This window comes from Amphichorda felina, assembly GCF_050947745.1.
Source record: "Amphichorda felina strain 45539 chromosome Unknown scaffold_9, whole genome shotgun sequence".
Taxonomy (NCBI): Eukaryota; Fungi; Ascomycota; class Sordariomycetes; order Hypocreales; family Bionectriaceae; genus Amphichorda; species Amphichorda felina.
In genome coordinates, this window is record NW_028145041.1 from 2,451,216 (window position 1) to 2,468,302 (window position 17,087).

Consider the following 17,087-nt stretch of genomic DNA (forward strand, 5'->3'; position numbering starts at 1 on the left):
ACACGTACGGCGGGGCGGGATTTTAGAAGGCGCAGGCAACTCTGCGGGTAAAACAAAATACGGGCAGACGATTCTGGGAGTCAAATGGGTCTTGTCATCTTCTTTGGGAGTATTACGGGCAAGGACAACTGGGACCTCTTGGTGGCATCTTGGCCACGACGCCTCGTCAACACGGGAAGGACAACAGGGAATTTAGAAATGGGTTTACACTGCCACCGTTCTCGGTGCTTCCTCCACACTAGGCCATGCATACTCTGACCGTTGACGAGGCTCCTAGTCGTTTCAAATTTCCCTAGCCCCCCCTTCCCCTACATGTGAATTTGCGAGTTTCTCTCTCTCTCTCTCTCTCTCTCTCTCTCTCTCTCTCTCTCTCTCTCTCTCTCTCTCTCTCTCTCTCTCTCTCTCTCTCTCTCTCTCTCTCTCTCTCCCCTATCCTGGCCTGATCACCGTTTGACATGCCGTCAGACTGTCAAACATGCGGCTGTATCATATATCACACCGTCAGACGGTAGACCCCTGTCGATGCGCGGGTGATGCTCAACATGGGCGTCGTTGAACGAATCAGGCGTGCGTGCTTGGCTGCCTGGCCTAGGACGTTTTCCGAGTCTGACCCGTGGAGCAAGACGAGGAAGAAGAGAACCAGGGGGGCGGAGGATAATCCAACGGCGCACTTCTTGTTTCGCGCGCCATTTGGATGCGAGGTACGGAGTACGATGCTTTAGGCTCGATTGCTTCACGTGTTTTGCCTCGGCGAATCAATTCACCGGCCTGTCGGGATGATTCCCAGGCGTGGATTCAAATACTACCTACGGAGTACTACGGAGTAATACACCTTGTAACCTTATTCCTGGGATCGACTTTGCGGGCTTGCCCAAGGTGGCGCCGGTATTGCAGCTCGTGAGTGCTACATGCAAAGCAGTGTTTGTATATTTTTCACGGTAGAATGGAGAACTGCTAGATAATAAGCGCAAAGTATCCGTACTCTTTAAGCCGCTACGGTTCAGAGAGCAAAGGGGCGTGCTGAAGGGTCTAACATGTGTAAACTGTCAAAGACAGAGCGAGGTACAGGGTTGATGCTTGCTGGGGTTGAGGATCTGAGGCTAGGTCAAGGGTGGTATATTGTAGCTCCGTATGCCTAGCCCTGGGGTTGGGATTTCTCACCTCGTTGGCCCTCAATTTTCCGTCGAGTCCCAAGCGGGTTTCGAACTAGACAACGCAATGTTATGAAGCCAAACGTCATTCGCAGGATGGGGTTCCCTGCTGGTTGGCCACGGTCGCTGGTTGGCCACGGTCGCTGGCTGTTGGCTATCAAAGTTGAGAATAGACAGTGAAGCCGCAGACAACCCGAACCTAGCACGCTATTAGTATTCGGAGCACCTGCGGCCGATATCAATAGGCACCAGTTTGTTGGGCCCCATCTCTTTGGCGACATTTATCGCGTCAATATCACGTCTGGGGATGCCATCACGTCGTGAAAGCTTCACCAGAGATGATACCCTGTCTGTCCTAGCCAAGTCGGGCACGGCGAAGGCACACACCCATGCCCAGGGCCTCCTTTTTTCGGACCTCAACAAAGGTGCGGCCAGGTCTAAATTCTTCACGATGTTGGTTGTCCCTCGAAAGGAAAGGCGACTTCCAGGGTCGCAGGCACTAGCAGCCCTTTGACGCACGAGCATGGAACTCTATCGCGTGCTAAGTACTACGAGTAATAGTATGCAACAATGTGGCCAGCACCCTGGCAAAAGCTGACGCCTCTTGGAGGTTCGAGCTTTCTCATCAGTGACGCGCGAGTCGTGCGACGGAGGGCTGATATGACGCCTGGTCCATCCCGCCCTTCCATCCGGTGATGGTGAATGCGCCATTACAGGCCCCTTGTTGGCAAATGAGCCTGTCATAATCCCTGCAAGATATCAGAGCCCTCGTGGTTTAAGAACGCCGTAGTGCAAATGCGGAAGTTGATGACCCGAAGCGGCCCGCTGTACCAGCGAAAGAAAGAACACGTTACACAACAACGTGAAAGAAATCCGTAATGGCTTTGGGATAGAGACAAGACAAGACCACGCCGTGCGGTTGTGGGGGTTTTCGGGCGAGGATCATGGATTCATGACCGCTATCCGTAGTTTCATGCCCCATCGTCCACGGGACCATGATGGATCCGAATCTGTAATATGAGCGTTCCCAGCGCAGCTACCCTTCGATGAGTGGGCCTTCGAAGCTTGCAGCGACTTTTCTGGAACGAAAATCGAACATCGCGAGTCATGGTCAGCAGCCGGAGGTACGTAGTACTGCTGCCACATTCCTCTCCATGTCGACCTGAGACTTCCATCACCTCCGCATTGCCAACAACTAGACTGCCACACGGCTGGCATCCCGGTACTCGTACTGGGCCCGACCTTGTCCGGCCACGGCTTCACATACTATTACATGTACGAATGACACAATATGCGCACATACAAGTTTTGGTACATGGCCTTTGATCCAAGCAGGTCAGTGTGCTTATGATGAGTCCCTAGGTAGATCGTGCCTGTTGTAGAGACCAAAGAGGCCGAGGCTCTTCTACCGAATAAAAACCCCAGGCGCCATACTGGTGAGTCCATCGTAGAGTCGGTGACGCCCCAGTATTCTGGAAAGGCGTACTAACTCCGGCGGTGATATGGGGCTATCCGTCTTTCCGAATGAGTATCATGACGGTGGCGTAGGTAACATCAGCCTTCCAGGAGTCGTGGGCATGACATGTCAGGTCAATTCCTGCAGGGTGTCAGACTGTCAGTGTCACTGATCTTCTTGACACATGGGGTACCCAGTTCCCAGGTCCCTAGAGCCGAGCCTGCAGTCTTCAAATACCGACCCTGACCGAATCTCCTCACCCGATGCCACCCGTGCTAGGTGTAGCCGGGTGGGTAGAGCAGGTCAATTAGTCGGCGTGGAACTAACAACATATCATGTACTCTGTACTCTGTACCTCGTACGGCTCGGGGGAACTGCAGTGGAATCCTGACCCCTTATCAGATTCAAGGAGTGCAATGCCCATGTTGTGCTCAGGCTTCGGGAGGGATACGCCATGCGGGCGTGAGAGGAAGCCACTCTCGGACCTTTCCTCGTTCTTAGTGAAGCCAAGACGCGTAGATCAGCGGGGAGCTCTAGGGCACTGCATGACGGTGAAGGAAAGTCGTCCTCAAAAGACCCGAGGTTTTCGCAGTTACATAGTAGCTCGTAATAGTTTCACATCTGTACATCGTACGAGTACTTATTGTATAGCCAGGGACAAAGAGCCCATGTGCCACTTGAGTGGCCCGAGGATTCGACGACAGCCGAGCCGAAAAGAGAACCTGTGCTTGCGAACGCAGAGCCTCGGCATAACCTCTAGAGCTGTCCCAAGTTGACCGACTCCTTAGAAAAAGAAACGACTTTGTGTTGATTCTTCCGCCAGTATCGCTCCCAAGGTCAATTGATAACCTGCGCCGTCGGAACCTGGTCTTGTTGGTGATTGCGAAGCGATGGCCCGCTTAACAGGGATCGCAACGCCCGCCATTTGACTGCTATGTTAGCAACCTTGCAGGTCGCGGGACGGCTATCCTCCGTCGACCAGGTCGGAGGTCCTTTCGGCCCTGGATCGGCCTGAGTTCGGACCCAAATGGTTTTGTTGTGCAAGGCCAGCACGTGTGCTTTGAGGTGACTGGGCGCCTGCTCGGCCGCTCTCGGTCCTAAGAGACGAGCTTGTTCCGCGGCCCAACTGCCCTGCATTACTGCTACTAGTATGTATGCATGTCAAAGAGCCGTTTCGCCGTCGGCGCACTCATGGATGCGTCATGCCAGCCTGACGTGCAGGAGACAGTAATATCTCAAAAAGCACACCTGTAGAGATTGCAGGATGTACATAGCAATACCTACTCCCCGCCCCGATCTGTCACCGAGGTCCGGGTTGTGAGGTGGGAAAGACTTAGGTTGATCACTAATAAGAACTATCGAGAGCGTGTCCTCAGCTGCATCTCATGATACCGTGCTATTGATTAGAACGTGGATTCTCGGACTTTGATTATTTAATTCTTCGGTTCCACCCGCTCAAGCTGCAAGTGTCGCAGGTGCACCTGTTGGCGTGATGATCACTGCATATTCCCCTGGTGTGAGCAGCAGGCCCAGCTTCCAGGCTGAACGAATCGGCCGAATGGCCGAATTCCCGACGAGTCGGATGCTGCTGAGGGTGACCAACGGGCGTTTCGTACATTTGCTTATTGACGTCGATCTTGTATCCAAGCAAGCCAACAGGCAGGTGATGAGGCCTTGGACTTGATACAAAGCATTGCTCCGTACTTTTTCGGTATCGTAGTTGTTTGCGGGTGGCCCTGGATGAGGACTTGCGTAGCCACCTGGACCCTGTCGTCCGTCGCTCGTGCTGTCCCGAGTCCCTCCTCCCGCTGACGGGTGAGTGGAGTGGGTGGTTGTGCCGATGAACCTAAATTGGCTGGACCACCGAGGTCCTCTGTATCAGGTTATGTAGGTCTCGGGACGTCCCTTTTTGGTGCCTTCATAATCTCATCCTAATAAACCCAAAGACTATTAATACCAGGTACTAAGAGAACCGTTTCTACGCCGGGAGGAGGTGTGTCCGTAACAATGCAAGCTGTCAGGGCCGAAAGTGACCTGTCATGCCTAAGACTATGATAAGTATTGAAAGGGTGATACAAAGAAGCAACACTAAGTAAGGTGAACGCCCGTAGTCTGTATGACAACCCCTTTGTGTCCCCCCAAAGGTCGTTGAGGTAGTTAGGCATCAACTCCGTTTGATGAAATTGGAGCAGAGCTGCCCAACGAGTTGTAGGTTGCGGCGGGAGTGGTCTCATTGACGAGACATGCAAAGAGCTAACAGATATGCCAGGCAAGTACGTATATCGCTCTGCGTAGCATCTGGCTGAGGCAGCCTCCCGTTGTGATACATCACGAGCTGTGGTTCGTACGCAGCTGGCAATCTCGGTGCGCGCCTAGCGAGCTCATCTCTTCCTTCGGTGAGTGTCTGGTTGGACGTACCCAGATCAAGTCTCATCTCTTCTCAGTCCCCGAAAGGGAGACTGGCACCCGAAAAGCCGGGCCATGTCTCGCAACAGCGTATCTAAAGTACTCGTACTCGTAGGCGGTCGTCGATCAGGAAAAGGCGTCGGCATGTAGCCACGTACTATAGTAGAAGGTTGCGAGAAATGAGGAGGCAGTCTTGTGAAGCGCATACCGTCCAAGAGCCGACAACCGTGGTCATAGCCGGCCGAACTAGAGATCTCTGGGGGCTCCGGTATCAAACAAACCTAAACGTGCTAGAGAGAGAAGGTTGTAACGCTACCCAAGCCGTGAACCTTGAGGAAGAATATGCGAAGAAGGTCCCACGGTCCCAGTTAATAGTCTCCCAAACCATGTCGAACGAAAGCCGATGCACGGCGAGAGAAAACGTAGTAGCCAATCCAAGGGGCCATGTTGGTTAGCATTGCAAATGTATCTCCCTTGATATCGACTTGTCGTTCATCGGTTAATATATAGTATTGTGACTGCCAATATATTCGTTAGGTTCATAGGCTACCTATTAATCCTTGGGCATGACCACCTTGGATGCGACGCGACATGTTCATCGACGAGGAGCTGTGTTCGGTCCTATATGTGGATGCTATCCAATAACTAATCCTTTGACTGAGAACTGGTCTAGGATCGCTTGAGATGTGCATTGGAGACACCTGTTCATTAGTGGTGAGAATTACCGGGAATTTGAGCAGAGCCAGTGCCTTTGGGCCCGTTAACATGTCCTGGTTCTTAGCAACCAGCCTTGAGGGACAATAGCTTTTCCGCCTGGATGGGAAAGGGCCGAGTGGGTGGATGAATGCCGATAGTCATTATCATGAAACTAAGCGCCCCTCGTCTCTCAACTAACGTCTCCAGGGAGATCCGTAACTTCTTTAAAAGCCGCTCAAAATTGGTCTGTTCTCCAGAGTCAGTATGACATCCCGCAGTTCTCGCAGGATCAGAGCAGCACATACCTAGAGTCAAACTCATGCTCACATCCGTGCTCTCGACCATCTTGGTGAACTCCTCAAGGCTGATCTTGCCGTCCCCATCCAAGTCCGCCTCCATGATCGTCTTGTCGACAATCTGCTGCAGCTGCTGATCCTTAAGATTGCTGCCCACCATCATCTTCAGGACAATGAATAGCTCGCCGTTGCTAATGTAACCATCGCGGTCGATGTCGTAGACCTTGAAGGCGAATTGTAGCTTCTGCTCCTTATTCCCCTTGTTGCTGAATGCGCTCAGGCCGCTCACAAACTCCTCGAAGTCGACGTCGCCGCCACCATCCTCGTCAAAGATGGCAATCATGCTAGGTCAGCGTCAGCAACGGGAATCCGGCGTGCACGGCGGCAGCTTGGTGGCAATCCATACCGTGTGGCCAGTGGGTTGGAGGAGATCTGTGGAAGGCTGAGGAATTCGTCGCGCTCGATGGTACCGGAGTTATCCTGTAAGGGCCAAGTGTTAACGGGGTCTTAGGTACACTTCTTTCGCAGAGGCGGAATCGTACTCTATCCAGCTTCATGAAACGTTTCCGTAGGCGGTCAACCTCTTCTCTGTCAACTGGAAGACGTCAGCAGTTTTCCTAATCAATGTACAGGAGATTAAAACCCCACAGTTGGTTCCTTGGACGATGTTGTCCAGGACAGAACTGGTGGTGTTCCCCATGGTCGGAGGCCGGTGGGGGGGTTGGTTAGGGAAAGCGAGCGATGGTTCTTGCGGTCGGGCAGCTCAGAGTTGTTTGTGGTTTCTTTGTTGATCAATCGTCTCCGCGTGGGTATCGACAGTCGTTAGGAGGCTGTGGTGCTTGGGATAGGGCTGAATGGGAGGGGGATTGGGATCAGGTCGCGAAGTCGTGATGTGGAGGGGCAATCCAAGTCGGTATATCGTGCACGGGCCATCTGGCGGACTCGCCCAATCATCTACGCCCCGTCGCGATCACGCCTGCGTAGGTGCTCATCACTTGTTTCCACCTTCGACTTTCCCGCAAATGCAGGTGCAAGCCTTCAAGTTCGTCCAGAGGCTCTATGAGCGCTTATAGAGCCGTGCGATTTGAAAGTCGCACCACCACAATTTTTTCAAGACGACTACGAGTAGGTCATGACATAAACTAGTCGAAGGGTTGCGACAGCATCGTCTACGACGCACGATCTAATGACACGGCAGGATTCCCTCGACACAGCATCAAACTGCTGCAGTATCCATTTTAGAAATGTTCGAGCCGCATAGCAGCTCACATTTGGAACAACGTGCGACCACGTGAATCCCCACGCCGTTTGACTCGGCGCTCTACACGGCGCTCGCGTTAGCCAGAGCCCAGAGGAATACCAGCCCACAGCCACGCAGCCACATTTTGCAGTAACGATGATCCAGAACCCCCCCAAAACTAAATTCATCCATCGTCCACGGCCAATATGAGGGCATAGTCATAGCAAGCAACCAAATGATAATACTCTCGGCCTAAATCATCAGGTAGGACGACACTCCGGGGAGTGACCAGTGGTCCACGGAGCCCTCAACCATTCCCGATCCCCAGTTCCACCCCGGGAGTGCTTAACCTTAACCAGAATAGCGTCCGCTGGCATCTGCTCCCACCCACCGGCTCCGCGCCGCTTCTTCAGCCCACGTCGTTGCAGGCCGATGGATGCGAGGGCCGATTTCGCTCTCCCTACTCCGTACAACACGCAGATGCCGCAGACGCCTCTATCCAACAAAGGGCGAAGAGATCAAGACATGTATAGCGCTTGTTGAACTACCCAGCGTCAATGTAACAGAATATCCAGTCTACGACGTACGAGTAATGTGAGCCTAAGGAAGTTCTACCAGTAATAGTCCTCGTAGTAGATTACTCGTCGCGATGTACTCTGTAGTTGGACGATGACTACTTATATAATTCAGCAACGCTCAATAATACATGTGCCGCGCAGGGGGATCATCATATTGGGTGGATGTACTCGTATACAAACAGATGCGCATCCGCTTCTTTTGCCATACTATAATATCCAGGCAAGATTATTCAAATGCATGTACTAGTGATTCTTCTGAATATTGTTTTGTTCAGTATTCCATATTAGCAGAGTGACTATGTGTTTTAATACACAGGTCAGGTTGAGAGAAGAACAACGGGAGGACGAAGCAACAACGGACGTCTATAAAAAGGGCTACTAAGTACGCGCCCAACACTTGCCTTATTTACAACAATGAAAAGAAATCATTCCAGTTGCGACTCCGGGAATGCAACCGTCATAAGATTTTCAAGAGTAGAAGTTACCCTGTAGCCATACGGGTTTTCGCAAGCAGCATCAGCAAATGGGTGAATGATGGATGCCTGCGTGCCGTGTGATAAGGTATGGTGACTGGTTGCGGGATAGTCACCAGGCAACGACACTTTTTTTAAGGTTTGGTGCTTGGTTGGATGAGGTTTGGGAGGTCAGAGAGATCTGGGAGGTTTGGGTGGCTAGGGAGGTGCCGGGAAGGGACGGGTGGTGGCCAAATGCAATTGGGGATGGAAGGAGCCGGTTCAGCAATCCAGCAGCTGGACAGCGACCTTTCCAGTGGACGCCAGTGGGCGCCAGTGGACGGACGTCAGTGGGCGACAGTGGCATTCGGTTGGGTGGGTGGGTTCATGGAAGAGGGGGGAAGGAAAAGGAGAGGGTGGGTCGAGCGTCCGCAAGTACCTGCCTCCGCAGAAACAGGTGGCGGAGTGACTTGTGGCCCTCGGACCACATCGCCCCAGTTGCGCAGCCGTCATCAAATCCGGGCGCAATCTTCCAGCGCCAGGCCTCGCATCAGCGAAAAATCTTCGCGAGGCAAAACAACCCCAACGTCACCTCATCAATCGTCAGCATTTCAACCATCGAAAAAGGCCAACAAAACCACCTTTTTCATCGCCATTTTCACATGGGAATACACCACATACCCTGTTTTATGACTTGATCGCTTTTTTTCGCGGTTTTTCCGCTGGCTTTCTGCCGTACGCCAGCCACCCTGCACCATGTCATCGCGCAAGGTTCGGGTCAAGAAGCTGAGCGTCAAAACCGCTCTCCCCGTGCTCAGGGAGGATCAAATCGACCCTTCCGAGTACGAAGCTCTTGCTCCTGATACCCAAATCGCGACTGGTGTCGAGCAGGCTGAGGAAAAGGTGAGTCTTTGGCGCCTTCGCGAGTGCCTGATATCACGTGAGCAGCTCACGTGATATCTCTTGGCATCCCCTGATCCCCAGCACCCCTGCTCCGAGCCCGGACCACCAGTTGCTGACCACCGTGCCTTGCAGGAGTACCATCTCCAGACAATTCTCAAGGATGCAGGGACTAGCAATGACCAGGAAATTCCCGTGCCGCCTCCGGAGGAGAGTGGCATCGACTATGATGCCCTCTACCCTAGCCACTTCCATCAGCCTTCATCATACATCCGGTTCTCGCAGACGGTGGAAGAATGTATCAGCTGCCAGTATGACATGACAACAGAGGATGATGCATTCCTCAAAGAGTACAACGCTAAATCCCCCACGGGGGGCCCTCTGTCCGAGGATGACTTTGAGCGCATAATGGAGGTATACGAGGACACGGCTGCTGAGCAGACGCCCTTCGCTTCGGTAGACAACACCGTCGCCCCGTACGACGTGATGGTCCCTGGCCTTACCCATCTGGGGTCGTCGTCGGTCATGCAGCACGCCAAGGCCATTTATGAGTACTGGAAGTCGAGGCGTCAGGATATGGGCAACAAACCCATACACCCGACCCTCAAATTCGAGACTCACCAGGAGACTGACGATGCTGACCCGTATGTGTGCTTCCGCCGGCGAGAGGCGCGCCAGACGCGCAAGACAAGAGCTCGCGACAACAAGATTGCTGAGACTCTGAAGCGTCTTCGTCGGGAACTGGAGGATGGCCGCCAACTCGTGCTTTTGTCGTCTGAGCGTGAGATGATGAAGCGCGAGCTCCTCTATGCGGATAGGGCTGTGTTTGAGGAGCGCGCACGGCTCAAACAGATGAAGGTCAAGCTGGGCTTGAAGGACGGCGACGAAGACCTTATCAACCAAAAGGTATGCCATCTTGAGCTCGCCCGACCGGTCATGTTGTCGCCCCGTACTGACACCTTCTCTCAGCCACAGAAACGCAAGGCACCGGAAGCCCCTGTTGTTCAGAGACACCCTGGTGCTCACTTGCGCATGCCCGTGCGACCAGATGGCCGAACTGTGGACTCAGATCTTATCCTCCTGTCCGATAGACGTGCCGAGAAGGACAGAGAGTTCCGTGCCGATATTGAGACCAAGGTGCAAAACCATCGCAAGTGGAACCAAAACCACATCGATCTCACCCGAGACCCCTTGTCGCCGGTTAAGGAGCAAGGCATGGAGCTGAAGTTCCGACCGGCAAAGACGCAATACTTAATGACGCCTCCGGCGTCCACATCTTCAGAAGAAATGGACCTGGACCAGGAAGATGGTCCCGAGCCCATGGCTATTGATAAACAGAACCCTCCCGTCTTTGAGTTTAAAGCAGGGGGTACGGGTGGGGCATCCGACTCGCATCAACCGGCTTTCCGTCGTCGCATCGGCCGTCTCAACCGTCTCTGGATTGACCGGAGAGGGCTGAAGACGCCGCCGCGTGTACAGGATAGTAACGAGTACTGCGACCGCTGGGCGTACGATTCCGACTCTGATGAGGAGGAGCCACCGGTGTACGAAGTCGACCCGTTTGACACGCGCGCACTCAAATTCCGTGCTGCGATACCACTGAACCCATATGTGTTCCGACGTCCTCAGCCACACCCGGACGGTAACAGGGCGGCGCTACCGCCGTCGCAGGCACAACTGCCACCCCAGGCGGCAGCGGCAGCAGCGGCAGCAGTAGCAGCAGCAGCTGCTACGCAACAGCAACAACAGCAACCAGCGCCGCCGCCGCAGCAGCAGCCGCCATCGCAACCCGCGTCGTGAGAGACGCAACTTTTTCCACTCTTGTTGTATGATATCGGTCGGAGGAGCGTGTATACCCATATTTGGTTTTCGTTTTTTTTTTGTTTTCTTTAGGCGCAAGGAGGTCGGGGCATGACGAGAAAATCATTTGTGGTTGGGGATGTTTTGGTTGTATAGTACACGGAGGTACCAGAACATTGCGTGGAGTTGAGGAGTTGGGGGTCGGGCGTAGTAGATCGGAGAGGCGGGGCCGCCCACCGAAAGAAGCATCGAAAATGAAGAAACTCTGGCCCATCTTGAGGCCACCAAGAAATCCTGTGCCATTGTCGTGAAGAGCATGCCAGAGTGCCGAAGCGCGAGGGTGTTGAGCTCGAGGTGGCCGGTCGGTGACCGGCTGTAACGAGATGCTGGCTGCTGTGCCGCCCTCAGCTTGTCACCGGCACCAGGCCAGTTTCTGGCATATACATTGTGGCAAGCATAGAGTGCTCAGCAGCTAAAAGAACGATGCCGTTAGCGGATGGTAGATATAAACGTGGAAACGGCGAGCTTACCTGGTAGATGGAGGAAGAGGAGGTCAGCTGAGCAGTAGTAGCAACATCAGCGTCGTCGGAGGCTCACTTCGGTAACGAGAGATCAGGACAGCGGCAAAGAATATTCAACCATCCTGGCAATTTCTCTTCCAAGCCACTGCCCCCAATGGCTTCCTGGGCGCCATGCCCCGCAGGCAAGAAATTTGCAAGCAGAGCAGGAGACTGGCGAGGAGGAGAAGGGTTCGGTGCCAGTGTGGGAGCGAGGGAAAAGTGGTGGTGGATTTCGGACAACCTGCTAGTGTGTGAGCAAAACCAACCTACCAGCCTGCGGGACCCCAGCCAGCAGCCAGCAGCCAGCAGCCAACACCACGCAGTTGCCCAGGCAGGTCATCGACTCGAGGCCCACCGCTGGTTGGTCCAGCATCGTGCGGCGTGCCGCGGCGGGACCCTTTGCGCCGGGACGCTACTTCGAGTTTAGGTAAGGCACGTCTAAAACGTCCTAGAATTTAGTGCGATGCACCTTACATAAGCCGACTGACGACAGGTCTGGAGCTCTGTTGCCCCGCCATGACCCTCGTGGTTTGGTTTTCTTTCGATCGGCATCAGATGACCCATCGTTGACAGGCGATAGACCCATACCAGGGCCTTTCGGGGAAAGGGCTGGAGCTGATGAGACATGATTTGAACGACGACACGAGCGCCCGAGTGAATATCCGTGCCGAATAGACCCCTACAAGACAAACGAGTCCCGACGAACGACCCTGTGATTCCAAAATTCGAAACCCCCCCCCACCAAACCCCACGGTGCTAGTAGTCAACCGCATTCGTACGTGCCATCACACGATTCACGGCTGAGACAACACCTCCCTTCTCAAACCACTACTACCACCACCATCACTATGGCTCCCAAGGAGTCTTGGATCGCCCTCGGCTGCGAGGGATCGGCCAACAAGCTGGGCATCGGTCTCATCCTGCACACCCCGACTAAGACCACCATCCTCTCCAACCTGCGCCACACCTTCGTCTCCCCGCCAGGCACAGGCTTCCTCCCCAAGGACACGGCCGCCCACCACCGCGGGCACTTCGTCCCCCTCGCCCGCGCCGCCCTCCGCGAGGCCGGCGTCTCCGTCGCCGACGTCGACTGCATCTGCTTCACCCAGGGGCCCGGGATGGGCGCCCCGCTGACGTCCGTCGCCGTCGCGGCCCGCGCGCTGGCCCTGCTGTGGGGGAAGCCCCTCGTGGGCGTCAACCACTGCGTCGGGCACATCGAGATGGGGCGGACCATCACGGGCGCCGACAACCCCGTCGTACTATACGTGTCCGGCGGCAACTCGCAGGTGATTGCCTACGCGGAGCAGCGGTACCGCATCTTCGGCGAGACCCTCGACATCGCCGTGGGGAACTGCCTCGACCGGTTCGCGCGCACCCTGCGCATCAGTAACGACCCTGCCCCCGGGTACAACATCGAGCAGCTGGCCAAGAAGGGCTCGCGGCTGCTGGACCTTCCGTACACGGTTAAGGGTATGGACTGCTCCTTCTCGGGGATCCTGGCGGGCGCGGATGCCCTGGCGGCCGTCATGGACAAGGAGGGGTTCACGCCCGAGGACCTGTGCTTCACGCTGCAGGAGACCGTCTTCGCCATGCTGGTCGAGATCACGGAGCGGGCCATGGCGCACGTGGGGAGCAACCAGGTACTCATCGTGGGCGGGGTGGGCAGCAACGAGCGCCTGCAGCAGATGATGGGCGGCATGGCGCGCGAGCGCGGCGGCAGTGTGTTCGCGACAGACGAGCGCTTCTGCATCGACAACGGCATCATGATTGCCCACGCGGGGCTGCTGGCCTACAGGACGGGGTATCGGACGCCCCTGGAGGAGAGCACGTGTACGCAGCGGTTTAGGACGGATGAAGTCTTTGTGAAATGGAGAGATTGATGTAACCTCTCCCCTCTCTCCCCGTTTTACTTGTGCTTGCTTTGTTGTGACAACGTGAATTGTCCCACGCTTTCCTTCGCCTGTCTTATCCCGCATACCGCATCGCCTTGGACGATGCTTAAAAAGCAATTGACACCTACCCAATCCCATATGTATTGTATTGATTACCATAAATTACCCTGTTTGGTACACCGACTGATACTACCCTTTACCCTTCATCTACTGAAGTGGGCTTGTAGATGATTGTCGTGACGTACTATGAGGGAGGGGGTTAGAGAGGGGCTGTTCAACAGGCTTGTCACTGGGTCCAGATATGGCAGAACTCACCTTATTCCTATATCTTGTCGTGGCCGACACTGCCAGCACTCCGTTCTTGATGCTGCTTGTAGCGAGATGGTTTAGCACGGTGTGGTTGGGCATGTTGAGGACACTGTTGTCGTCCTTCATGAGCACCGCTGCGTTGAGGATGGGCTTGCCCAGGAAGCCTGGCAGGCTGGGCGGCGTGGGCAGCTTCTCTATCGCCGCCACGGCGTTCTGGTATGCGGGCGACTCCTCGGCCTGGTCAAAGTCCTGCAGGTACTGCGGGATCTCGCTGCGGTAGCTGTCGGGGGGAGGCACGGGCTTGTGCTTGGGCGGCTTGGCCTTGTCCTCCTTGGACACGGATGAGGTGCGCGAGGCACGGCTCTCGGTGGGTTCGGTAGACTCGGGCCTGGAAGCGGGCGGTGTACGCTTGTGCTTGTGCGCATCCTCGGGGCTGATCTCGATGTAGTTCACAAGGTTGTTACCAAAGTCGACCGTCGTGGGAAGGTCGGGGGAGGTCTGCATGATGCCATCCACCAAGAAGCGCACATGATGTGTCCCCGGCAGGATGTGAATCGTAGCAGCGAAACACCCAGGCTTTCCCTCACTATATGACATAAAATGTTAGCAGTCATATATTAAAATGATGTATCCTCGCCCGGTTGCTGTTTGCCAATGCCTGCCGCCAGGAAAACCAGAGATTGACGTTATCAACGGCGCCACAGTTACACAGCATCTGCAGTCATCCGAGACATGGCTTTGACCGAGACAGCAAAAAAAAGGTGCGGGCTAATAAAACGTGATAAAAGCAAAGTGCGAGGCTTACACAGGGTGCAATCGATGTTTCCGGTTCCACTGGAATATCGATCCCGTCACGTATACCTTTTCGCCGCCGCGCTTCCACTCCAGCCTGGTCGGGACGACGGGCCGTGTCTTGTCGACGCGCAGCTCCTCGGCCTCGTCGTCCTCGGCGGTGCCGGCACTGAGCCCGGAGCTCTTCCTCGTCAGCGCGTCCGTTGATGATTCGCCCAGCTCGCCCGGCTCCGGCAGACCATCGTCCTCCTCGGGAGCCAGGATGGGCGAGCCGGGGGTGTGGAGCTCCTCCTCGATGGGCAGGGGCAGGCGCGGCGGGTGCTGCAGGTACATGTCCGTGACGCTGCCGTTGGACAGGAGGTTCTGGTCCGAGTGGGCGGCCGCGTCCGAGTTGTAGTGGGCATGCGGGTAGTGGGCGGACTGGTACGAGGGCTCGCAGGGGACATCGACGGGCTTGGTGGGCTCGTCACGGATCGGCCGGGGCTCGGCGGGCTTATCCATCCTGGCGGCCAACTCACGGTTGGTCGGCGTGGAGGCGCTGCTGTGCGGGGAGGCGCTGAGGGAGGAGACGGCGGTGCCGGGCAGGCTCTTGGGCCGGCTTACGACGGTGGACCCAGTGGCCTGGGCGAGGGATGCCTCCGGGGGCGCGGCGGAGCGGTGGTGGGTGGAGTGGAGGATGTTGCGGGTGTCCTTGCGGCTGTGACGGGGCGACTGCGACTGTGACTGGGAGTCGGGCGCTGGTGTCGAGCCGCTGGACGAGGAGGGGCCTGGCGCCGCGGAGGTGGGCGTCGCAGGCTTGGAGGTTGACGAAGGGTGGTTTCCCATGGTCCAGTAGTAGCGGGGGCCCGAGTGATATGGGGTGATATGGAGTGAGATTGGGGGGATCGGGACGGCAGGCGGGTCTTTCCGTGCCTAATGGGCTCCAGGACGAAGGGGAGTCAGGTACAGATGCGTTGGGGTGCGTCGACGGGCTGCTAGATGCGCCTGCTGGCGACCTGTTGGCGTGCCGATGTGCGTATCGGGGGCTCAAGCTGCGGGGTGCTGCTGCCGCATGCCAGTGGGAACGGGCGATTTGTCGTACGATGATGCCAATTGAGGGCCGCCTGGCGGCGTGTGAGGCCACCTCGAGAGTCGGACGTCTGGTGCGTTGGGGCGGATGCGTAGGGGTTTCAGTGATGGTGGGAAGTTGATCTGCCCTCGACGTCCGGTTGATCTGGAGGGGCAGATTGTTACGCAGTGCTGTTAAGGCACAGCCCCGCCCGCCACAGTTCCCACTAACATTCCCACTGACGGTCCCACCAACTGTGACGTATCAACGCCATCAACCAACCAACTCCACCACAGCTCCAGCACCAGCTCCACGAGCCCCAGCAGCTGCAGCCTTACCACTGGGCACATAACTACCTATAGTAATATCATCCATCTTAATGGCCCTCACATAACCGCAGCCCGTGACAACGGCGCTCACCGCTCCCTTACAATGGCCGAGCCAGCTGCCCTCTCCGCTATTGTCGAGCCCATCGGCGTCGCCCTATGCGCTGTCTTCACTGGTCTCGCCAGCATCCACTGGTCCTGGTGGTTCTCCCGGATCGGCTCCCTCGTCGCCTCGCTCCTCTCCCTGCCCTGGAAGGCCCTCCTGATACCGCTCACCATCATCAGCCGGATCCTTCTATTTGTCTTTGCGCCTGTGATATACGTGTTTTCGTACCTCGCCGCGGGCGTTGCGGCTGTGCTGGGCTTCGTTGCCGCCCTTGAGGTGAGCTTCATTCGCGTCGTCGTGAAACCCATGGAGAGCTGACCATCCCTCTACTATAGCCTTTATATACGTTCGTACGTAGCAATATATGCACTCCACTCTCTCTCCCAGCCCGTTGCTTCCGTTGCGATACTGACCGACCTCCTCAGTTTGGTGTCGCAGCATTCATCGGCGTCATTGCCGGGCTTATCCTGGCCCTGACCTCCGCCTTCATCACCTCCTACCTGGGAATCCAGGAGGACGGGCCTTCTGAAAACACCAAGCGCTGGGGAGGACGCTACCTCGAAGATGAAGACGATTCTATCCGGGATGACTCGTCGTCCAGCGAGGCCGACTGGCAGTGGCCCGACAAATCACCCGTCACGAGGCGTAAGCCAGCCTCGGGGCTCCTGTCGCAAACCATCCACGAGGAGGACGGTTCGTCAGACGCCGAGTTATGACGTGGGATGTAACCAACTGTTAATTATGAATGAATCTTTAATCGTTCGCATGGGATGTAATCAACTGTTAATTATGAATGAGTCTTTTTTTTTTTTTTTTGCTTTGGTTCTTTACAAACCCTCACCTAACCAAGGTGACTCCGGATACGCTATTATGACTCGTCGCTTAATCGTACAACAAGTCGTTTGAAAGCTGTCCCCGTCTTTCCCCCCCGTTCCAACGCCGCTTGGCATAAGGCCATTGTAGAGCAATCTTTGATACAGAAAAAAAAAGAATAGAGAAGAAAAGGTATGTGGAGCTGACAGGCTCTCTTTTGCAACGGCACCACCAACTACAGTTCCTTGCTACCTCCTCACCGCCCT

The 17,087-nt window shown here is 55.6% G+C and overlaps 5 protein-coding genes across 5 annotated transcripts; 3 read left to right on the top strand and 2 right to left on the bottom strand.

Annotated features, from left to right (window-relative positions):
- Nucleotides 1-5,933: 5,933 nt before the first annotated feature.
- CNB1 (calcineurin regulatory subunit B) lies at nt 5,934-6,705 on the bottom strand (the record flags this gene model as incomplete). The annotated part of the gene is made up of 5 exons (XM_083198695.1): nt 5,934-6,014; nt 6,037-6,349; nt 6,412-6,485; nt 6,548-6,600; nt 6,654-6,705. The coding sequence occupies 5 exons, from the start codon at nt 6,703-6,705 to the stop codon at nt 5,934-5,936; spliced, it is 573 nt and encodes a 190-aa protein (XP_083046430.1).
- A 2,326-nt stretch (nt 6,706-9,031) lies between these two features.
- Nucleotides 9,032-10,975, top strand: EPL1 (enhancer of polycomb-like-domain-containing protein; the record flags this gene model as incomplete). The annotated part of the gene is made up of 3 exons (XM_083198696.1): nt 9,032-9,178; nt 9,311-10,081; nt 10,145-10,975. 3 exons carry the CDS (start codon nt 9,032-9,034, stop codon nt 10,973-10,975), a joined length of 1,749 nt encoding a protein of 582 aa, XP_083046431.1.
- Nucleotides 10,976-12,383: 1,408 nt separating this feature from the next.
- On the top strand, nt 12,384-13,415 carry KAE1 (tRNA N6-adenosine threonylcarbamoyltransferase; the record flags this gene model as incomplete). Its single annotated transcript, XM_083198697.1, has 1 exon — nt 12,384-13,415. One exon carries the CDS (start codon nt 12,384-12,386, stop codon nt 13,413-13,415), a length of 1,032 nt encoding a protein of 343 aa, XP_083046432.1.
- A 208-nt stretch (nt 13,416-13,623) lies between these two features.
- On the bottom strand, nt 13,624-15,353 carry GAL83 (5'-AMP-activated protein kinase beta subunit, interation domain-containing protein; the record flags this gene model as incomplete). The annotated part of the gene is made up of 3 exons (XM_083198698.1): nt 13,624-13,671; nt 13,743-14,322; nt 14,542-15,353. 3 exons carry the CDS (start codon nt 15,351-15,353, stop codon nt 13,624-13,626), a joined length of 1,440 nt encoding a protein of 479 aa, XP_083046433.1.
- Nucleotides 15,354-16,008: 655 nt separating this feature from the next.
- On the top strand, nt 16,009-16,724 carry ACO1O0_009350 (uncharacterized protein; the record flags this gene model as incomplete). The annotated part of the gene is made up of 2 exons (XM_083198699.1): nt 16,009-16,284; nt 16,434-16,724. 2 exons carry the CDS (start codon nt 16,009-16,011, stop codon nt 16,722-16,724), a joined length of 567 nt encoding a protein of 188 aa, XP_083046434.1.
- Between the last annotated feature and the right edge of the window lie 363 nt (nt 16,725-17,087).